The sequence below is a fragment of the Corvus moneduloides genome, chromosome 6, assembly GCF_009650955.1.
Source record: "Corvus moneduloides isolate bCorMon1 chromosome 6, bCorMon1.pri, whole genome shotgun sequence".
Classification (NCBI taxonomy): Eukaryota; Metazoa; Chordata; class Aves; order Passeriformes; family Corvidae; genus Corvus; species Corvus moneduloides.
In genome coordinates this window covers 9,712,490-9,736,977 of record NC_045481.1, presented here as the reverse complement: position 1 = coordinate 9,736,977, position 24,488 = coordinate 9,712,490, and the positions used below count along the sequence as shown (strand labels likewise).

General features: G+C 36.4%; 1 protein-coding gene across 10 annotated transcripts in view; it reads right to left on the bottom strand.

Moving 5' to 3' along the window:
• The window catches only part of PPP1R13B (protein phosphatase 1 regulatory subunit 13B), a 68,930-nt gene that overhangs the window by 19,305 nt on the left and 25,137 nt on the right, over positions 1–24,488 (bottom strand). For 6 of the 10 annotated variants that reach the window (XM_032113224.1, XM_032113225.1, XM_032113222.1 and 3 more), the window contains exons 2-4: positions 24,265–24,412; positions 17,613–17,732; positions 16,056–16,123 (exon numbers count right to left, since the gene is read on the bottom strand). In XM_032113224.1, the coding sequence (XP_031969115.1) occupies positions 16,056–16,123; positions 17,613–17,732; positions 24,265–24,412 (336 nt within the window). Of the gene's footprint in view, positions 1–2,273; positions 2,328–2,646; positions 2,672–7,809; positions 7,930–14,077; positions 14,174–16,055; positions 16,124–17,612; positions 17,733–24,264; positions 24,413–24,488 lie in introns of those variants that run through there. The other 4 variants (XM_032113230.1, XM_032113228.1, XM_032113231.1 and 1 more) reach the window with 4 other exon arrangements.

Here is a 24,488-nt window from a genome sequence, read left to right as displayed (position 1 = left end):
ACTTCAGAATTTCCACTGAAAGAAAATACCAGTCTTTGAAAAATTATGCTGCGAAGTTCAGAATAGCCCAACATCTGTTTCAAAGTATTTACACATAATTCAGTCAATTTATTGGATCAATGTAAATGCTGGACTACTGCACTCTAATAATTCAGTAAACAACGTAGATTTTTCACCAAATTACATGACTACACTATTAGTAAACCAAATAAAAGTTACATCACTTGCTACCCCCAATATAATCAATACCACTGAAAAAGAAAACATAATTAAATATTTTGGATATATTGATGAATAAAACTGTTTCAAATGCTTATAAAATGGAATGAGGTTTGAACATTTTACAGACATACAGAAAAAAAACCCCAAACAACCAAAACAACCCCCCAGTGCCCAAAATCAATCCCACATCAGATTACAGATCTGATCACACATCTGATCCCACAGGAAAACTGAATTAGCTGCTCTGCTTTTCTGGGCCCACCCTACTAATGTCCAGTGATGTACCTCCTGAAGTACTTGTACTTCACTCCCAGAAACATCTTGTTGACACCACAGTATCTCAAGCACTTTGAATGGCTTTTTTCATATTTCTACACCAAACTCCTACATAAGTATCAGTTCTCCAACCAGTGCACAATACAGAACTGTTTCTTTAAGCATCATTTAGGAAAGGAAAATACAATTTGTTTTAAAGTAACTGATTTTTTTTTTCTACCTGAATGAAAATTTTATGCTGCTGCATATAATTCTTTAAGACAAAGACCTCAAGGTCAATCACTAAAGTGAGCCAGACTTGGATCACTAACTTTTAAAGCTGCTGCATCTTGGACACATGATATAGACATGTCAGCTAAAATGTTTAGATTAAGTTATTGCCTCTGTTTGAACATTTCCCACTGAATAAATTATGAAGTGAAATTATAATTCTTACTGGAAACAACAACTGAAATTCCTCTTACTAGTCAACAATAATGAAAAAATTTTATAGCAGAGAAGTAATTAAAAGAGATGAAGTCCACTCAAGATACTAATTTTCTATTTCAACACAGGGAAAAAAATAGACCTTACTAGTGTGCACTTTTTTTATTAGCATGACTTATGCAGAGAAGAGTCCTTCCCAATCTTCTTTCAGGGCAAGTAACTTGTACCCACTTGTGGCCATCAAAAGAGACATTTATTATTAATTACAGACTGAAAGGCACTAATTGGCTAAGAAAGTAAGGAAGCTTCTCCAAGTGCCATCCACAAACCAAAATGTGCTTACTTGAGACAAGAAAACAACACAGAAACCAGATGCTGCTCCCAGAACATGTTCAGGCTCTGCTGACTTCAGTTGGCATGCCCAATTGCCATAAGAAAATAAACCTCTACATCTGCTTCTGCTGGGCTCTGCAGGCAATTCTTACAAGGGGCTCAGAACGGCATGAAGGCTTCCCTCTGGATCGCTGATTTTAGAATTTAAAGGGGGAATGTGTGTGACTTGAAAGTATTTTCACAATACACACATGTGCTTTCTCAGAAATATGTAACTTGCATTAAACTACGTGAAGTTTTCCCAGTGCTTCCTTTCTCTCTGCTTTGATTGCCAGTTGAAGTTAAAAACATTCATAGCTCCAGTATTTCCAGTAAAAATTTTGAGTATAACACTGTCCAAGAAATAGAGAGATCTTTTATTCCATTAAGTAATCTTGTTAAAAATACATCCAGACTCAGAGGTGGTATCTGTATAGTGGTTGCAAGAACTTCAAGGTAAAAAAGCCATTTCACCACGTGAAAATTAAAGATTTTCTAAATGGCTAATGTAACCTGGAATGCACAATGGCAATAAGAAACTGGTTTGTAAAAGCACCAGAAACTAACAAAAAAACCCCAACCCAGTTTAAACCAAGAGCTCAGAATTTTTACTGCTTTAAACAAGCATATTTGAAAGTCTCTCTCATAATGCCTGGCAAAAGTACGGTACTATTTTGCATCATGTGAAATATAGAAGATTAATTACAAGATTAATGCAAATATTAGCATCTCCTTGAAGAAGCTATTAACTACTGCAAAATGTTCCATTTAGAAAGTGTAATATCTAAAAACCTTTTATAAATGGCAAAGCACAATAACATGGGAAACAGTGATAATTAACAATTTAAATATAAACACCCTATGAGAAATCTTTTAACGTTCACCTCACTGAATACCAATAACTATCCCTTTCACTTCCAAGAGCTACACTACACTTAGGAAAAAAAAAAGACAGCTGAGGAAACATAGCATTGAACCTGTAACTTCACTCTCCGTTTTCTCCTTTTCATCCACATGGCAAAAGCAGTAAACAGAGCAAGCAGAATTCCTCTTCAACAGCAAATAAATTCTTTTCAGATAGACCGTTGCTGGTTTCAGGTCTCCAAATCAGCACAGCTTCATTTTTGAAACAGCATGAAAAACACTGAATCCTTCTCTTGTCTAGATCTAGTTAAATCAATTAGTTTAGAGCACTTCATATTAGTTAAGTCTGCTTGCAATAATCTATATGCAAACACCGCCCCAAAAAAAGTCCATCTCAGCCCTTCTCCAAAACCTCAGGCTATGCCAGGCAAAGACAGCGCTGCGTTTTCAGTTCTTTAATTCCATCCACGAAGTCAAGACACTCACCTCTCATAACAAACACGAGCCTATCGCATTTAAGGTCCAGACCTCCTCCTTTCTCCTGCAGCAAGGGAAACAGACCTCCCCTACAGAACTGACTTCTGAAGGAGGTACTAAAAAGCCACTACAAATACCTACTCCTCCAGATTCCACAGATTCATTTGCTACATGGTGATACATCAAAGCAGACAGTTTTGCTGAATTGTAAATTTTTTTTCATTGATTCACAGCAGCATTTACACAGGGATGAACTCCTAAATGAAATGCCATAGAGCAAACACTGCATTATTAGGCACTGAAGAAGTATTATGTATGTCTCATATAGATAAGAATAATTTACACCTATATTCACCAATTTCTTAATATTGACAGGGATCTTAAAAAAATTGTATTTATGTTATTTAACATGCACTTTAAAAGGGCATGATGAAAGATAGAATTTGTAATGAACTTGAGTTTCAGCTTCTGACATCACTCTCCTATTACAAGCTAATATTTTACCATTTGATGATTAATATTTTTGAGACAGGTGAGATGAATAGTACAGTAGTAATTAAATCGTTTGGGAACCAGTTTACAAGCAGTCTCAAAACAAATCATACCTTAGGCATTTAATTAAGGAAATGAATTTCCTTTAATATTTATTTCTACATATTAGTCTTGTCACTCTGAAAATTTATTTTCTCATTCCTCCTTCCTTTCTATGCTGTTGAAGATCACGAGCTCCTCAGACTACATACTTCTGGGCTATTATGAATGGCTTACTCATTGACAACTCGCAACGGTAAATGAAAAATTGCACCTGAATTCAAAATATTTCTTTGACGAGCACGATGTACTGTAGTCAAGGGATAGAAGCAATAAGGGCAGATTCCAGTGGTTTTTTGCCTTTACTCCCAATAGAAAACTCTCTTTTAAGAGGAATCTAATTATGTCAATATTAAAATAAAAACCCCATGAGACCAACCTTTTGAATAGATCATTTTTTAAAAGATGGTAATTGGGATGTGGTCTGATTTTATGAATTTTTTTGCCTCCATGCTTAACCCATGAAGATATTCATTTTTGATAATTTTCTAAGTTTGCACTAGTAAGAACAGTTATTTTAAAAATGTTAATGAAACATACACTAAATACACACCTGAGACTGTTATGATTTCAAAAAAGCTTTAAAGGAAAAACCAAATATTCAAAAGCTTTATGGGCCACCATAAGGATTGGCAGTCTCCTGCTTTGGTTCAGCAACACCCAGCCACTCAGCCAGCCAGTGTAAAGCATAACGTAACCAATTAATTGAAAAAGAAAAGCAGAGTAGTACAAGAACTTACTAATAATTTCCTGCATACTATCTCTTCGGATCTTTTTCTAGGTTTGCAAGAAGCACCATGTCATTAACTTCCCTTATCTATTTCTTCCTTCTTTTCAGTTCACACCCATCTCCCATACAAATCTTCTGAAGTTCCCTTCCCAAAACCCTGCACGAGGAACCACAGGTTCAAGTCACTCAAGCATCCTGAAACTGGCCAAGCTCCACCTTCTCCTGTGCATATTCCGGTCCACTCAATCATGTACTATGAACTCTCACGTATTTTCTACTCTTCTTCCTGTCATTCACCCCTATCACCTCTATCCTTACTCCCTCATTTTACTTCTCTTCTTGTACTTTGTTCCACCACTTTGTTCCTCTCTTGTCACAGTCAGAAATGAATCTGAGGTTAAAGCACCAATTGCCAAGGTCAATGTAACTTAAAATGTGAACAACCAGGATGCAGAGAGTCAAGAAAGTCTGTGCCTTAGCTTCTACTGTGGAGCCCAGAAGGGCTGGTTCTGACTTTGGCCATCGAAAGGGCAACCCATAGTGTTTTTTCTTGTATCCCACTACTTTCAACCATCTATTTATTAAAAAGTCAATACAGAGCAGCTACTGAAGATAATGCAGCAGATACCCCACCTTGCAGCCCAGCTACACTGTTTATTCTTTATATAAGCTGCCACTCTAAAACTGTTGTACAGATAAGGAACATTTTGGCCACATGACCTTTATAGCCAAACTAAATAAAAACCAAAACAAAACTTTCTCTGAAGTCCTCCAACCTCCCTTCTTATGATGGTAAAAGTAACCATATCCTCAAGGAGAAAAAATGTGAAAGAAACTCTCTTTATCCAAATGGGGACAACACCAGTATATCAAAGGCTGGGGGGGTACACACACCCATCACCAAACCAAAACCCCAACCTCCCCCCAACACCACAGTACTATTAGAGGCAGAAACTCCAATAGAGAGAAAAAAATCCAAGAAGCAACAACTTTGAGCTCATTAAAGAACTTATGCCCCCCCACGTGGGATTCATTACAGAGACACACAGTTTTGCCATGGCAAAAAGAAAACATCTTCACTACCCTAATAGGAGAGGACAGCAGAGGCTAGAAAGATACTGCAAGTTGCTCCTGAGAAGGCTTAAAATGGCTACATGGAAATGCAAAGTAAATACTTTGGTTTTACTACACATAGTGAAAGACTCAGCTTTCCATGATCCATAGCAGTTTTAAGTTGCTAGTACTTCCTAGGGCACAGGAGGGAATACAAAACTCATCTCCAGACTAGAGGTTTACCTTTGCAGAGCTGTCAAACCCCAGAAATCTACAGAGCTACATGACAAACAGAACTGACAGGTCTGGAACTAGGTATACAAGCATGTGGGCAAAAAGGGAGTGAAGTGTGTTATATAAACAAGCATTTTCCCAGAACAAAGCAGAATGACAACCATAAAATGAAAAGGGGTCAGTTAGAGTGCTCTCCAGCCAGTGAATTCAGACTGGGATCAGGGCTCTGACAATTCTCAGCCTCCCCAAACCATGGAGCTGTCACCACTGTGGGCCATCCGCACATTTCCTCCCCTGTGCAGCATTTACAGCAAAGGAACAGCAACTCTGGCTGAAGAACTCCAAACTGCCAGGGCAGGAAAGAAAGGAACAGCTTGCTTTTCCTGCTGAACCTACCAAAAGACTTCCTAATTCTCCAATGCTAATGTGGACATGAGCAGCAGAAACCCAGACGTGCACCATCTTTGCCTTATGCTGCATTCAAAATAACGTAAGTTTGGGGGATGCTCTGAAAAGCCCATGTGGCAACAAAGCTTTAAGGGTTGCTAGTGAGAATATCCTACACACACTTTTGGTGCCTGTCCTTGGCATCTCAGTAGTGATGAGGAAAACAGATGATCTGAGTTTATTATGCCAGTCCTGCATCAGATACGTGAAAAGTATGTGACCTCCTTATGTTCTCTGAGGTCTATAAAGGAGATGGAGCATCTGCTGAAGATTAGTGATTCTGACCTCTGTACATTTCTGAAATATACTGACCCTATGTATCATCAAATTCAAGAATTTTAATAGATTTTTGACCACATTTTCCATAAAACCTGATCTTAGTGACATGCTCAACAAAGATAACTTGAAAATCCTTCATCTAAACTCATGTGTAATGCTATAAAAAAGACAAAAGAAAGCATCTGTTTTTATTTAAACTGAAATAGAGTTTTTGCTGATCTTGACATGGATGACATTATTTCCAGTTTAGTGGCTTTATCCACAGCTCAGCCTTGCATTTTTTTAATTGGGTCAGAAACATGCCGATAGCAGAAATCCATTTTAAAGAATCCAATGACAATAGCACGTGCCTTTTTTTAGCTTAATGGAAATGAACAAGCTAATTATACCCAGAAAAGATACCCAGAATAGTGGGAATAAAGAAAACTCTACCTAGTGTGTGCTATCTCATGATGATAAAATAATCCTGAAATTACCATCACAAACAGAATCAGGTAATTTTACTTCCAAATGCTATTATAAAATATTATGGTATCATGCAAATAAATACACTAACAGTTTCTTACAATAAAGTTGCTTCAACTGCATCACAGCTTGCTGAAAAATGTCACATTATCTACAGTTGATAAAAATCTTAACCTCTCTCAATCTATACTATCTTGTTAGTAATTCCTCCAACTTGCTGATGGTTGAGTCACTCACTTTAAACAAAATGTTTAAAGTCTACTCAGTATAAGCTACAGACTCCAGATTTCTTGTTTTCCCGTATTACTTTCTTAGTAAGGCTGCTATTTTAAGCAGAACAGCTAAGAAAAGGCAGAACTTAACAAAAATTAAAACAATGCTAAAATAGGTTTTCAAAATTAGAAATGGATTTAAGCATATATTGAACATCTGCTACATCTGAAATAGACTGCTTCTAAATTACTTCTAGGAAAGTAGCATCTGAAACTTGCTTATTTAAAGCAGTACTTTCTTCCTTGTCCTTGCAGCCACTTTTAAACAGCCACAAAAATCTTAAGCATGTTTATATTAATTTTAGTGTTGGCTAAAATACCCAGTAGCTGATTTTAATTAAAACATCAACCTCATACTCCTAAAAAAAGGATCTTAAAAGAGATAACGCATTCTTGTTGAAATATCAGTTATGCACAAAATCTCAGACCTTTTCACAACCGCAATCCTTTCACTCATAGTGATTTTGAGTAATAGACAAGTTACAATACACGTTGAAAATACACTGTCTAGATCCTTTAGAAATAGCCTTAGAACTATATTTTTCTGGGTCTTTTCTAAAAGCAACAGCTTATTCTGATAGGATTGCTAAAGGTGATTAAGATGCACTTATCATTAGTCTGAATGACATGTTTAGCACCAATTTTGTGTTTATTCTTCCCTTAAGTAATTGTTTCAATATGAAGTTTTTCTGTACTGATGTAATATTGTTCATATGAGAACAGTATAATAAAACATTTCTAAAACACAAAAGCACTGAAAATAAGTATCCTGTAACTGAAAGATATGTTGTGACCTTAGTGTAAGACTTCCCACAAAACCAAACTGTCAAAAGCAAAAGTGGACCATGACATTAGGAAGTAACAAGCTTTTGATAAGGTCTTAAAATCTAAGAAGGATAGCAAATGCATGTAAGAAAATCTGATTAACTAAGAATTTCAATTCAGAGATAAGGAGTTACAAAACCTGAGCTGGTATGCATTCCGGTCATGTGACAACTAAACCCACAATCACTTAAATTAAGAGTTCAAAAGCTACACAGTACTTAAATAACATGTCCACCAAAGTGTAAAACTAACAAATTTTGAAAAGTAATTAATTACCTGTTCACTATTTTCCCATGTAATTGCAAGAGAGCACATCTTTATTTCGCAGCACTGCCCGTCAGCTGTAAACCTTTGCGATGCTTCAACACGCTTCAGCTCCATCTTTCCGCTATTTTCTGTCTACACTACTGGTTTAACAGCTTGTTGTGAACAAGCCAAATCAACAACCCTGCACATCTTACAAGTTCCTGCATGGTTTTTTGGCTCAGTGCAATCAATAGTAGGTAGGATGCCTTTTAATCCTACTCTATATGGGATAAAAGTTTCCCTGAACTCTTTATCGATATGAAAAGCTGTCTCTCTGCATTCATCAGCAATCAGCTAACGGAAAAGGCGAGTGGATTTTGCCAGCAGTAAAAGACCTAATCACGGCAAGATCAAGCCAGCTGTCAACTATAATCAGCTTGATTCATTGCACTTTTCATATTCAATGGAAAATGTTGAGCAATACACAGTTCTTTTGCAGTTATCAGGTTAAACTGAAAATGTAAGAATATAGACAATTTAGCTTTAAAAACACAAGGATTATTTGTTCCTTTGTATTTCTGTAGCATTAACAATGCTGGGCCAAAACTGAATACCAAAGAGATCAGGAAAATCATTGGGTTTTGTATGTAATTTTACTGGTTAAAGTGACAGCAAACCATACCACCTGAAACTTAACAGAGTTTCTTTATTAACAGAGACTGCCTAAAATAAAAGGTAAACAGTACAGTCAGAATAGATACCACAATCTTATGCAAATAACCTTTCCAGTGCTATTTGCTTTTCCTACATAATTCAGCTTTTTCTTAAATCTTGCATGCAACAAGATGAATACATGAGCCACCAATAAAGCTAAAGCATGTGTGCAATAGCATAAATCAAGAATCTGCAAGCCAGAGAAGACTGGAACAAGCCAAAACCTAGACCTAAGGGTTTTTAAATATTAAACATTACAGAAAATACTAAACCCCATTAACAATTTCTTATGTATCTACAAATCAGGATATTGTAGAAGATAAAACCCCAAAACACAAAAAGCTGTAATTTACCTTGTCAAACTCAGGAATGATATGCAAGTTCACCCTCTCTTCCTTCTTTCAAGAAAATAATTTGAGCATGATTCAGTGCACTTACACAAGAGATCCAGCCAAATGGGTCTCCATAAGGACACTGAAGAACTCTATGTCCAAGCACAATACAGTGACTAATCCAGCTGAATAAAGAACAGGCTTATTTTTAGCAAGCGAGTAAAGGTATGAGCTGTAGAGTAAGATTGTCCACTAGGAATACGAGAAGAAGAACAAGCTCAACTCCCTTGCTCCTAAATTAGCTAGAGGGACTTTCATTTCTCTCAGCTTTGATCTGAGGAAGACTGCAGGGGGAACAAACTTAACAACAATTAGATCTGGAGGCAGCTGCAGAAACAACAGAGAAATGGAAAGGTTCACTCGCCTGGGAAAAATATGCAGGTGGGAAATAGGTATGCCTGGTGTCCAGAGGTGAGATGGACAGGAAACTGAATGAACAAGTCAGTGAACATGGAAAGGTGCATCAGAGAAAGGAGGCCACAGCAGCACTGCATAAGAAACACCACAGAGACCATGGAAAAGATGAGAGAAAACACTGATCTGCAAACGACACAGCTACATAAAAGACAGAGCTCGAAAGGTGGACTGAAAATGAACAGCTGGCATTGCATGGAGCAGTAGTGTGTCCTGCTCTGAACTGAAAGCCACTCAGAGACAGAGCAGCAGTCCAAACTCTCAAACTTCCACATTTAACCTCTCGGAGCCATGCAGTGAATTTCATAACCTGTCTCCTGTAAAGATCTACAGAAATAAAGGAAAGGACAAGTCCCATCTTCCTTAAAATAACTGGAAATTAAAATATTTGGCTTAACTAAAAATGATACTAATGTGACTGCAAAAGGATACAGCTGTGACAAAGGGCATTGAAGTTTACAGTCCAGGTGTAAGGGCTGCACAGCAACACTTCAGAAAAATAACAAGTCTTTCAGTAATGTTTACTTTATGAGTTAATGTGTGTAATGTTATACGTCAGCTGAAACACTCATTCTAAATTGTTCTAACTTTATATAAGGGCCAAGCAGCTCAGGATTTCTATGTGCAGTGACAACTGGAAGCAATTCTTCACATGCTTCATTTAGTTAGAAATCTAGGTTAAAGAGTGAGTTGTATTGCTCCATGTCCACAACACAAACATAGGAAAATAAATACCATAGTTAGGGGTTGAACAAACATACAGACTTCTCCTCCCTGTCCCATGGATATCTGCAACCAAGTATTGCTGTAAAACTGCAAAGCCATGAGTGAGGAAAAGCAAAGCTAGACCTGTAAAAACAGGAACTAGAGGTAGAGATACAGTAAGTGGTGCAGTTTAGGTATTTTCTCCTTTGCAAAATGGGAACCCATCTGGTGGTTGTCATGGACTAGGAAACCACATATTCAGTGCCTATAACTTGTTGAACAGAACTCTCTCTGATGCCCAGAAGAACAGCAGAACTACAAAATCTGTACACTGCCGAGTGAGTATGTGTAAATGTCTGTATAACACAAGTCTGTATACTGTGACTCTCATATCCATGGCCATCTAGATAGATATCTGGCATCTAGACTGACAGAGATTAAAATTTATGTAAATATATGGAGAAGACAGAGGAAAACAGTTCTTTGACAATGTTCCAAGTAGGTTCCAAGAATGTTTCCTGGTCCCAACTAGTCAAACAATCCTTAGATTCCTCAAACCAAATTAAGTCAGATGTTAAAAGTGAGTGTTAGTCATAAACTAATGCTATCATAACTAAAATTGTAACAGGAAAATAATCACAAAGTAAGTGCAATGAAACTGATGAAATTATTCTCATAAAAAGAGGCCTCAGAGGGAGATAAGAGGTCAAGAGCATTTGAATTCCCTACAGTTTCACAGAAATTCTTTCTGTGGGATCACAGAAAGTCTTGTAGAGACACTACAAACTATTGTCCCCAACATAACTATCCTTTACTGAGGTGTGAAAAGACTTGGATTTCTAGTCCAGCAAGAATTCAAAAGCTATTTGTATGTATTAAAATTAGCTTTACACTGTAATATTTTTTTCTGCTTCCTAATTTAATTTTTTTCCCTTAAATCCTTTAGTTGGATTAGTTTTTCTATTTTTTTCAAGAGCAACATACTGCCAGCTGTCTGGAAAATGCTTCAGACAGACTTTAAGAACTGTTATCAGTCTCTGGAGAATCCAAACTCTATTAACTCTGACCTAGGAACTGAACTAGGAGATGGTGCAGAAGGCTGCTGTAGGGACAGCAAGGCTCCCCTCTCTGACAGGTAAACAATTTCCAGAATCTATGTCTTACATGAGGGAACACCTCTGACAGCAGGAGTGGCAGATAAAATAACTTTTTGTCTCTAACAAAAACAACAGAGAAAGTTTCAGCAGAAAACTGGGAAAATTTGAATCTGATTTAATGACTCTTTTACTAGAAGGTCAAAATGTTCCAAGAAGCTTGTATGAATATTGCTTCAGAAAAAAATACTTTCCTGCAAACTGTTAGAATTCTTTATGCCTAAATTGTTTAAAATCATCTTTTAATGGAATTACTTTGGTTTGACTTTGCTATGAGACCCCTGAATCGAGATTTCAAGAGTGACGTAGTTTTTTGTTCATTTCAAACAAATTTGACTAAAACCTGTCTTATATGAATGGCAGCCCTTTCCAAGCACATCGTTAAATGTTATAAACGGAGTGCTTAATACTTACAGGCTTATATTAAATTGAATTTGCAGCTCAGCTTTGAAGAACAACTTCTATCCAGACTAAGCTCTTTATCCTTCAATAGTTTAAATGAGAAACTTCAAGCAAGTACATATAATGTATTTTTCATCTGAGTTTATTACTTCTTTTAAGCATCTGACTTGTTTGCCTTTTTTCCTCACAATTAGATTTTGTTGTATCTTTGCCTGACAGGTTAAGGAAACCTTTTAATTATTTTGTCTGTTGCAAGAATACTTGTAAATGCCCCCCCATGACAAAATGTACATTAGATGTTTAATGCCTTTTTATCTGGTCACACTAACATGAATCAAATGGTTAAAACTAATGAACAACATATAATTCTATTCAAGGATTTTGGCACCACTTGTAAATCCATCTAATCGCTAACCACAGAATGGGACAAGTCACACCACAGGCACTCAAAAGCAGCGTAGCTTTACTGCTGTCATGATGGAGTGGAATACAGAGACTGCATCAGAGGGTATCTACCCTCTATCAGCAAGCGTACACTCTCTGAAATTAAATCAGTACTATGAAAATCTGCCTTGTGTATACACGTATGCAGAAGCGACTGTTAATGGAACTTCCGTAAGAATTCCCTCAGTGTAAGGGATACTAAAACAGCTGGACTACCTGTTGTAATTTTTGCTAAAAGCCTGATTTGAGACACTTTTACAGAAATAGTGAAGATGAGTTCTGTTATTGAATCAGCACAAAACTTTAACACTCAACTTCATCTACTGGTCACAGCTTCAAGACTAAGAAAATTTGCAGGAGTGCATGTCTCCAGTTTGGGATGATGGTGAAGATCTTTTCCTCTACACAAATTTCTTTTACACTAATGTTAACACAAATTCTGTAGTGAGATAAAATGAGGTTCCACTTTGTACTTCTTGGCAAAGACTTCAGTCAACATCCATTAGGAAAAAAGCTTATTGATATTACTCTCTCTAAATCGAAGGAGCAATTTTTGAAACAGCAAAAATAAGTTAAAAAGAAAATGGCACAGGAGACCACAAACTGACATTTTACGCTCCTCAAGTAAATGATAGTGAATAAAATAATTTTTATTTAAATAATATTATTTTATATATAAGCAACTACAGCAAATGAGTATTTCTTCATATACACACTGTTTTCATTACACTAATCTACTTTTATTCAGTCCAATACATTTGACTTCTGGCATGTTCCTGTACCACATTGTTTTTTCCCCCTGAGCTACATCTGTTTTCCTGTTTCTTGATCTTCAAGAAATTTCATCTGGACAACTGTCATCATCTAGTCAGTGCTCTTTCTGGGAGAGCAACATCTGATCCACGTCTCCTATCTAGGGCTGGCAGCTGCACCGGGATGGGGCTCCCCAGTCCCTCCCCTGTCTGCCACTGACCCCCAGTGGTTTCACCTATATTTGCTCTGCCTCACTGTTCACAGACTGCTGCTGCTACTATGGAATGATGCTTGGATCATGCTAGGACATCTGGAAGCAAACAAGACCCAGCACTTGGATGACCACTGTTTCATAGTCACCAATCACAGAATCGAAGAATGATTCAGGCAGAAAGGAGTCTCTAGGAGTCATCTGGTTCAGTATGCCCTGATTGGAGCAGTTCAGACTGCTCAGAACTTTATTCAGCTAGATCAAAATTCCACAGACTCTGAACAGTCCGTTCCAATGTCTGTTACTCTCAATGATAAAACATTGTTTTCCCCGTATTTATTTAGAATTCCCCTTGTTACAACTTGCATTCAGATCCACTGGCTCAGTCACACAAGCAAAAAAAAGGAAGAGGAAGAAGAGGCAGCTGTTCTCAGAGAAGAGAATCCCTCCTGAGACACTGTCCAATCTCCCTGGCGAAAGGAAATGTTTAGTTACGTAAGTCTGATCTTCACGCATCTATACCTTTGTGTACTGAAAGGGATCAGGTCCCGATTACGGCATAATTCCACTTCCAAGAAAAAAAGTTGTAAACAAAAGCAAACCCCAAAAGGTCACCTCCAGAATAAGAGCACTTGTCAATTCACAAAACCTCACAGAGTTTTCCTTTAGACTTTGTTATGCAGAATGCAAAGCTCCCAGATGAATAGTTACAGGTAAGTATTCTTTTTACAACAATGCGTGTTTCACTGCTCAAAGTGACTTAGCCTATTCTATTTTTAACTTGAAAGATAGTCTAATTAAATTTAATCATTTACATAATGTGATTTTAAGCTAACCATTATTTAAATAATTGCTGATCAAGCACATATAGTTTCAAAGAACAACAACCAAAAAAAAATCTTACTGCATATGACAAAATGCCAGTTAATAGAATTATCTAAATTTAATTGGACAGATTGTCCAGAATTTTTCCAAGACTATTCGTTCAATCAGTAAAACTAACATTCATCTTAAAGTTTTCTATGCATGTCGAACTTACAGCTCTACCCGACATTAAGCAAAAAATCAACTATTTCATCATTAAAGCAGCACACATAATAAAAATATACCTGAATGCAGAGTATTTGGTAAGATTTGAGCTGTCTTCAATGTTCCATTGGTTTGTGTTGATTTTAGGGCCAGTCTAACATTCAGCATGCCAGCAACAATGAATAAGCCTAATGCATTACGTAAGTGTAAGCTGATTAAATCCTTGATCCTGAAGCCACCTCTTTTTCCCCCCCTCCCCCTCTAATTTAAAACTTAGCACAATTGAAAATCTTAGTTTTAAACACTTCCAAAACCTAATTTGTACCATTTTTAGCATAAAACCCACTACAGTTTCACATTACTATAACACCTTCAGGTTTTAGTCTATTTTAATAAACCTGTTATTTAATACACTTTCCTAAACCTGGTAAAAGTCCTTTTTAAAGTGATCAGTTCCCTAACAAATTTTAATTTTGTGGCCAACTTTCGGGATTTAAAAAAAGAAAAAAAATGTGTACTGAATGGCATGAAGATAACAATGGTACTCAAGTTACCAAGTCTAAGCTTTACCTATAAAAAAATCACAGCAAATTCAAATCAGTACAGAGCCATGCTATCATAAAGCTTAGCCCTGCCAAGAAGTGAGATTTTAAGGCATGCCAGTCCTAATTTCCAAATATAGTATATCTCAAATGTAGTATATGAGCTACAACCCACATGGAGGAGCAGATCAGGGGAGGTCATGAAAGAGTTATGTTCCCCCAGCACTTTTAAGCACCATGATCTCACTACATTGTCAATATGACAATGGCAGCTGGATAAACGGATCCATGCAGCACAGGATATCAGCCAGTGCTCTCTACAGAAAAGGAACGTAGAAAGCAATACATGATTAACTGGTTTGAATAGGGGAAAAAATTCCTTCCCCTAGGTCCACATGCCATACACAAAACAAGCTGCAAAGGGAGCTGAAAACTGACTGAACAACTCTGTTGCTACATGGGAATGTGTGTGAATTTTAGATAATTATCAGGCAGTACATAAGCACAAAATTGTTGAATCTGCACAATTGCTTTTAACATTTTAGGGGGTTTTTCTTATTTAAGACTTCTCGGCTTGAAAAAACTGATTTGTTTGCTTCTAAACTTCAAGTATTATTTTACTCTGAGAAAGAGCCATATGCACATTTGTAAAGTGACAGTGCTTCATAGAGACAATATAACTATGAATTGGTGAGGTCAAATGTTTTTATTGAAATTTGAAATGTTTAAAAATAGCCAACTATAGCTAGAGTATCCTGGTAAAGGCACCAGAATGGTCCTGAGCAAATGAGAACAGACTATGCTTTGCAGAATCTTCATTAGTGTTGAGGATGAGACGAGAAAACAGCAAGGAGAGTTTCAGCTCAGGAGTAGGAGGTTTTTAAGCCATGGCAGTTTTGAAAGAGATATACTATGTTTTATGTGTAAAAGAGAAAATGTTCAAGCCAGGAGTCACAGGTGGCCTATGGTATGTAATTTGTATTTTAAATTAGAAACCTAGTAATATACTAGTTTAAAAAACTCCACAGGTAGAAATTAATCAAGTGCATAAAAACAGTATAAAAAGATGGCTCTGAGGGGTATGTAAGCTCTTCTACCAGCATCTGAAAACATCCCGATCCACAGATATATCCTCATGTTTCAACATATAAGGGAATGTCATGAATCAGTCCCAGTGAGATAAATCAAAGAAAAGACATGTGGACAGGCAATACAAGTGTGAAAGAATAATGTGGCTTGGTTTTACTTCACACAGAATGAATAAAACAGATTAGAACATGAATTAATAAGACTCTGGGGCTTCTTGTATGACGTAATTTCTTTCTAGACAGAAAATTCAGAGTAGTTGATGAAAAAGACACGTTGTACCATTCACTTTCTAACAAAATCAAAACAAAGCCAAGATCAATGTATCTTTTCCCCAGTTCCCATCATTATACACCTTGAAAAGTAATAATTTTTAAAACACGAAGTATTTGAGTGGTGTTGATCCAAACCTTTAGGATTTATTACATACCCCATTCTCTGTACGTTTCTCCACAGGTATATTTATGCCATTTCTTTGATTTTGGGCTTGACGTCCACCTAAAAGTAAAGTATCACTCTTAGTGCAAAGTTCAGTTTTCAAAACAAATAGTTTTCAGTCTTGAGTCTGTTCTTCAATGTTCTGAGAATTCTGTTCAAGAATTTGTATGAAACTTTTACCTGTGGGTTTTTATTCTGCTAGTTCCAACTCTTTCTTACTGAAGTTACTTTTTGTAAGCAGTGAATCAGCAGAAATAAAGCTTTTACTTCACAGACTTCCTCAGTTAAAAGTACAGACATGCAGCTCTATTTTCCTAACTTCTCTTTGGGCAAAGATGTCCTGAAGGGCAATGTACTCAAGTTTTGTAATTTGTGCCCATGAGAAGCAGTAGCTTCAACTGAATACTACAAATTAGTATTAGTAGGGGAAGCTTTTCTAATTTCTAACTTATAAACAACTTTAATCTACAAATTGATCCATAGATCAATGACGAATTAAAAAGCATTGCATGCATGGTTCAGAAACAATGCTTTCCTTGTACACTGAAATTCTTTGGCTTTAGGTGTATCTTAAATTTCTTAACATACTTTATATTTGTATTGCCCAAAGGATAGCTGGCTATTTTACAAAGTATCTAATTAATACAAAATTCCCTCACACATTTTTGGGTCTGCTACTTCTGCATTCAAAACAAGCAGGAACCACTTAAAAATAAGAGAAGAAACCTCAGCTGAAAGCAGGAAGGACTCAGCAGAGACTTGAAATCCTGTTGTTAAAAGTAGTCAGATTAGATGAATGAGTCAGGATAATCTGGGCATGCAAACACACCTCACCGAGACACCTTTCCCGTCCTTCAGACAGTCTGACAGCCATTAAGTCTATAATGCACAGCCTCAAAACTCTCTCATAGATTAAGTACAGTCTACACCAGTAAGTTCAGAAAACTAAAACACTTCTATTTTTTTAATACAGACTTTTAAGAAAGCCCACTTCATAGGGCACTGTTTCATATAAAGGCTTCTCCTATAGAACCAAGCAGACCAGCAATTTTTCAGGATGTAAATTATCACCACTATTAAATATACCTTCATGAAGTTCTGAGAAAGTAAAGGCACTGAAACCTCTGCCAGTGATGTCTGGCAGATTTGAGTTTTTAGAGGAGGCAAAGGAATTTACCGAGTCTTTCTCTGTGCAACTGAAAGAACAGGAGGTCAAAAAGAACCATTTCACCCACTCAAAATGTAGGGACTTTCTCTCAATAAGAAAAAACTACAAGTCTCTAATATCCACCAACTTTTTTGGATCCAAATTAAGCAAAATACAAATGGATTTTGCTATTACTCAACAGACCAGCAGAAATTATTCTAAAGAAGAGAATTGGAGAACAAGAATAAAGGTGCCCCTGAGGAAGGTTCAAAATGGCTTAGGTATAAGGAAGTTGTATTACATATAACCACTGAAGTTCACTGAATGAACTGAAAGCAAAACTCATTTCAGAAATCTTTTAAATCTGTTTCAGTAACAGCACTACAGGATAAATATACTTACTCTGTTCATTGTTTTCAGCTGGTGACTCTTCATGACGAAGAAAAAATTTCACCTCTTCCCTGCGGGGCCCCCACTTCTGTAGGTGGTCATACATCATGTGGTCAAAGGGTATGGGCCGCTCTGAAAGTACCAGACCAAAAAACCTCATCACAACTCCTTAAAATCAAGCAGGGTTATACAAAACTTTTATTAATGATCAGAATGTCCTTTTTGGTAGCAATTCAATATATCCAATGTATTTTGTCTTACATGAAGTCTAAAAAACAGGCACCAGCAGACATTGGATGGATGGTATTAAAAGCTGGCCTGTTACTGTAACACAGCACTACAGAACCAGCTTGCAAAACCATACCAGTGTTCAGGAACCCTAACTTAGGAAATAGCAACTTTGCTCCCCATCACCACCAGATGGGCAATCTGTTCTATTATTGAAACGATTCATTCAGTTTGAGCCTCTGGATTTCCACTCAGACTAAAAGCCTTATCATTCTATTGACATTTCATCTCCTAAGCATTTGAGCAGGTACTCCCACTCTAATACGCTTTGCTAGACACTAACTTCCAGTATCTGTGAAATTACTGGCAACTCTTTGAACAAATAAAGACTAACTTCTATGCAACAGTCAGTCTCTTTGCTTTTCCCCAAGAAAACAGAAGACATTCTCATAGAGTAATTAATTCTTCTAAACTGATCAAAAAAAATATTAGTAGGAGGCTGCACACTATATATTTACTATTTCAAAATGGAAATACATTTAAGAAGACAAGTTTTTCCCTGTTTCCATAATTACACTTGCATTTATTACCAGATGTTTTTACTAAGATAATAAAATTTCCATTTTAAGATTTAATAATAAGTACCAAATTACATCTTCTAACCAGAATAAAATTATATTATATACTATACTTTGTTGTTAAAAGCAAAATGCTTTTGGCCTTCAAAACCCAAACCACATTATCTCCTACCAGGAAAAGCACCCCTAACAATCTGTTATCCATTTCATACTTCACCCATTTGACATGAGAAGACAAAATGATACAAAGATTTAAGAGAAATCTTGGGGAAAGCTTGGGAAAACCAAATCACAAATATACCTTTATGCAATAAAATTTACCTAAATTTATATGCATTACCAGCTACATAGATGTACATGTCTTGATACTCTTGGGATACTTAACTGCAGTGCTTAAACAATACATTTTTATCAATTGTTTCACAATGCATTTAATACAATAAACTGTTTTGTCAAAATATGTCATGTCAAATAGGTATGTGATTAACATAATTTAGCCACAGTTAGATCTAGCTGCTTTCAGTAGGGAAGGGTCATTTAAACCACAAGCTAATCATATTCATCAGGTGACTGGTTACTTATCTTTCTGAAGAAAAAAAGAAAAAAAGAAAAAAAAAAAAAAAAAAAAAAAAAAAAAGAAGACACAAAACAAACTCCAAAAAAAACCAAACCAACAAACCACCCCCCCTAAACCAAAACACAACAATTGCATTAGAAAAATAAATCATTTTCTTAACTTCTTCCTGTTCCTCAAGTAGTGTCCCAGAAACATTGTCAATAATGTTTAAGCACACAAGAATAAGGTCAGTGGCTTATTACTACTCAGTTCTTGAAAAGGTATTTTAAAAACATGATTTTCAGGTTTTTCAACTCCTAAAGTAAAGTAAGGTTTCAAGTGCTTTGAAGCATATCCACTAAAATTGCAGCATGAGTCTTCTAAAGATCACTGAATGTAAAAATATTTAAGTGGTTTAGTTCAGCAATTTTAGGACACAAGATATGAATCTTTAGGAATTTCTCTCGAACAGAAAAATTGCCAGGTAAGCCCCACTAGAACAGGGCAGGGCTAATTCTGGAATGGTGAGGAGTAGCTGCAGCTTCCCTCCTGGTTAAGCTGGTCTCCCATTAAAAGTAAGGCCCTGATCCCAGGAGCTAGTCAAAGTAAGAGGTTTCATTTACATAATGCACCTTCAATAATTAAGACTAATATTTTTCAGACATGACAATGGAAAGAAATGGCAAAGACATTTTCTACTAGTTTAGCAGTTCTTTCACAAAACCAGTTTGGGATGTTATCCTAATGTAGACAGAAAACAGGCTGAAGTAGTAACAGCATCATCAACATCACTGAAACAAAGAAAAGAAATATGGAGCAGCACTAACCATTCTGTACTACATGAAACAAATTCAAGAAACAAAGAGGAAGAAAAATGGACATTAACACTTAAGACATGATGAGAATTGAAATTCCCATTGCTTCCCTCAGTTTAAATCCTTTAAGTCTACAAGAACTGCAAGAAGAAAGCATGATCTTATATTTGCAGTATAATAGTACAAAGAGATATTTTCTGAAAATCCCTGTTCTTTAAGAACAAAAATGAAAACAAAACAAAGAGAAATGCTACAGTTAAATTTTTCCCAGTTGTTATAGCTTCAGAAATATTTGTCAGTAATTGGTTTCTCAAAACTATTTCAAACTTCAATTTTAATTTTTTTAGGAGTTTAAATAGGACAGAGCATTCTGAGAGCAGGAAGAAAAGGTTACGAGGAGAATAGGTGTAGAGTAATAATAAAAAGGTTGGATCCTTATACTTTAACACATCAAACATGATCTAGAGAACATTTGTTTTCATGAGTAATAAAGCAGAAAACCATGATAAATGCATATATTCATACTTATCTGAAAAAACTGCCTTAGATTTTAAGTTGGCTCAAGATTCTAAAACATTTTTGAGAAATGAGCTATACTCCTTTCCTTTTAAGTAGAAGTTTTGAGGATAGGCTACTTTTAAGGATTCCAAAACAAAACACCCTGTGAATCTGAAACACAAATACTGCACCCATGTTTCAGAAAAGAGTTAAAAAATCCTTCTGGTGGAGCTACAAATCCACGACTTAAAAGTAAGTTTCAGTCTTCAAAATCTATTTTTTTCCTGACTTCAAGGATCCTGCTATGTGTAATAAACGTATTTATGCCTCCTCTACATGAACCCAGAATAAAAAGTAATAGATTATCTCCTTAGGGGAGTTCGCTGTGAGATCTGGACTGAGTCTTTCCCTGCTCAGGTTTGCAGAAGTACACTCCAAGTAAGAAACCATTTCTTTCACACTCTCTTGCCTCCTGTGTTACCATCACATTGAAGAATACCAGTTATAACCAATTGCTGAAGGGCATTCCAGGTGTAAATGAACTGGATAATTCGTACTGGGTGGATTTAAAGGTTGGAATCAATTGTCTCTTTAAACATATTACAAGTTCCTGGCATCAGACCTGTCTTTTACCCTCCTTACTGACTGCTATTTGCAGTAACAGCGGAATGAAGAAGAACATTCTGGTTTCTTCTCCTGTTATGGCATGAGAAATCCTTGCAAAAAGAGGAAGCTTCAAACTGACAAAGCGCAAGGTGGTACAAAGTCCAATATATCAGGCACAAATGCTACTGACTTTTTCAACTACTACTCATCTCAAGAAACACAAAAGCAAACAGATAAAAGCTACAATAATAAATAAACCAATGTATTTTCCAACAGCTAAGATACTGTCATCTTCTGCACTGTAGAAATCTTACATAATTTTTGGATTTTAGTAACATTTTTCTGGAAGAAAAATGGTCTCTCATCCTCTAAAAATAAAATGAAGTGTTTCTCATTTACTTGTACGTACACATTCAAAACAGGAACGCTATTAAAAGAGACAGTATTTTGTTAGAGCAATAGAAATTAGAAAGGCTTTTAGGCATGCAAACTGTTATTTGTACCTGATAATAAGATTACAGTCCACAAGTCCCAATGCTTTGAATTTGAATGGACATATATTATTCAGTCGGGCTACCTAAAAGAAACTGTGGCTACCTGTAGAGCAGAGGAGTTAAGCACATTCACAAGAGGCCAGGTAGACAGCACTCTCTTATGAAGAGAGGTGCAATTTGTCATCTGTGCCACATGGAGAGACTGTCAGGAAAATAGACCACTTCTGGTGTATGACAAAATGTAATGTGTTTTTTCAGCCCATGATTTTCTGTATTAACTTTTGTTTTGAATTTTACTTTCCAAAATGTCCTCGGAAAGAACACTTGCGGAACTCTTGAGGATAAGGGTGAGGGATCAGAGACAGTGTAACAGAACAGATAAAATATGCTTTTTCACGGGCACAACATGCAGCAGTTTTATTGCAAATTGCCTCACACTTCCCACTCAGAACCATAGTTTAAAGTTTTTTGTTTTAACTGTCGCATTTAACTGTTCAGACTCTTGTTTTCTACATCAGATCTCTACTCCAGACAAAATTATTTTTAAAAACTTCAGTGGAAAGAGTTCAGTTTAGCTCTCAGAAGCAGCAGAAGGAAAAATTATCAAATTTTGCCCACGTCGTTCCACTGAGACATCTACGTGCCCTAGACTTTGGGTCAAGAAGCTGAGGTTGCAGATTTTGTATCCTGTATTTAAGAACAACAAAATAAATGTTTGTGCTGAAATTCCTGTCAGAGAACCTTAAAACCAGAGTTTGGGGTGCAGGATACCTTTTTTGCTGACACTACAGGCCTTTTTGAAAGACCAAAAAATATACGTGAGTGTTCTATTTTTTCTTTCATTCTCTCCACTATTTTCTATTCTACACTTTCAGTGGAATAGAGCTACAGAGTTATCATCTTGGGAATTCAGAAAGCAAAGCCACCTTTGTGAAAACACCTTCATGCGAGTTTTACCAGAATCTCGGCGCTAACAATGGGCTCTGGGCAGGCCTCTGCTCCTACACCTAAGTGTCTGTATGAAGATCTCCACTTCAGAAAACTGGGTGAGCTCCAGTGCTCAAAATTAAAAGAAAACAACCAGCTGAAATCAGTCATCTCCTTTTTTTCTATTCACAGTAATATCCAGATCTCCACTGACTTTACTGGGATCAAAGACAGGTAACTCTCAGGGTAGATGCCCAAAATTTAGTCTTAGTGCCTGCATCGCAACTTCCTGGATAAATTCGATTTCCCACTTTATAGAAGCTTTTATCTTTAGATATCTTACACTTTGAGAAATAAAGTATTATACCCCCAGATAACATTTAAGATTGAGAAAATATTTTATCACAGAAAACCTGTGCTTCTAAGGTCCAAGGTTTGCAAGGTGTAAGTGCTCCAGGAAGATGACATAGATCACTTTTCCAGTTTCCAGTCACCCTTTGAAGCTAGTTGACAACATTCTTTCCTACACCTTTTTCAGAAGTACACCTTCAAAAGTATTGTGAAAGCAGAAGAATAAATAATACCATGTATGTTACACTTTCACAAATGAGTGATTGGAAAATATTAGGAAGATTGGAGTGTCATTAAAGTCTGCAGATCCATTTTAGAAGTCTATGATGCACTTGGCATCATAGACTCCATAATCCAAATTTCCAATTTGAAAAAGTTTTAACCCTTCTTCAAGTTCTATCCTTAAAGACAAGTTTCTAACTAAGCATATACTGACTTTGTATTCCTAGAATTGCAGGCGTACAATTCTTAACCTTTCCCCTGTTCACTCTTGCCTAAACTATGAGTTTCCATCCAGGTAGGAAAGAACTTCTTGAGGTACCTTTTCCTTTTACAAAGTCTTAGAACAGTTTAGAAAAAGATGAGGCATAGTTTTCCTAGGAGGAAAATATTCTAGATTGCCAATATGTAAAAGTTCCAAAGGCATCTGAATAATACCCATTGTGTCTGCCTGGCAAAAAGGCCCCAATCAAAATAAAACACCTCAATGGAAAATTTAAGAATTCAGTATCCAGTTATGACCTCATCAGTCTTTATACAGAAGAAATTACATTAAACAGGGGTCACTTTAAATACTAAGAGATAAGAAGGGGGGATTGGAACTAGATGATCTGTCAGGTCCCTCCCAACCCAAACCATTCCATGGTCCTATTCTATGATTCTATGAACATGTCTGTTATCCTCATCCATCCACCAATTCTACTTAGATCCATACACTGATAAACTTTGTTTAATAAGGTTTGTACTACATGCAATTGCAAGAATCCATTTAAAAACAGAATCTACCATGCATGCACTTTGACACATTCCTGAAAAAAACTACCTGCCTCACTATTCTGTTAAATAATAATTGCAACACAAATAGGATATGGACACTGCTACCTGCCCCAAGAGGGGCTGACAAATCTTTGAGAGGAAATGTTCACGAATAGGCTAGAGATACTAACTATGTTCCATTCTGGCATAATGCTGTCTGCAGAGCATCTGCTGTTCATGACACAGAAAGAAAAAAAAAGTCTATACCCTTTCTTAAATTTCAGTTTGTGTTCACATGCTAACAGTGAAGAAATAGGACTGGAAAGAATGCAGGTGGTGATCTGCACCCACTGACTGAGATCTCATCCTGAGATTCCCTACTGTCATTTAAATACCCTCCCATCCTATTAGAAAAACAGAAATACAGAACACTAACAGACCTTACATATGCATTTTATCAAATGCTTCAGACTGAGGAATAAAACAGAAAAGAAAAAAGTGTCAAGAATTACTAGACTACTAGAAGAAAAAAATCAGAGTACAATATGTAATTGAAATAATTAGTATTGAGAATTCACTCTTTTTTTATAATTGGTGCACATATTAAAATCCATTTCCAGTTAACATTTTACTTACCATTTCCACGCCATACTTCAGCCAGATGGCAGCTTCCTTCTCCAGGCTCTTTGCAAAACTCCACCACATCGCGACAGGTTGTTTCTGGTGTAATTGGAACTTCTGTCAGAATCTGTTCATTGTTGCTCAGAAACACAGTTAATATCATCTGAAAGAAATAAAAAGAAAAATAGCAGAATATTAAAAAAAGGACAAAAATAAGATTACGGGTAATTTTTTTCCCC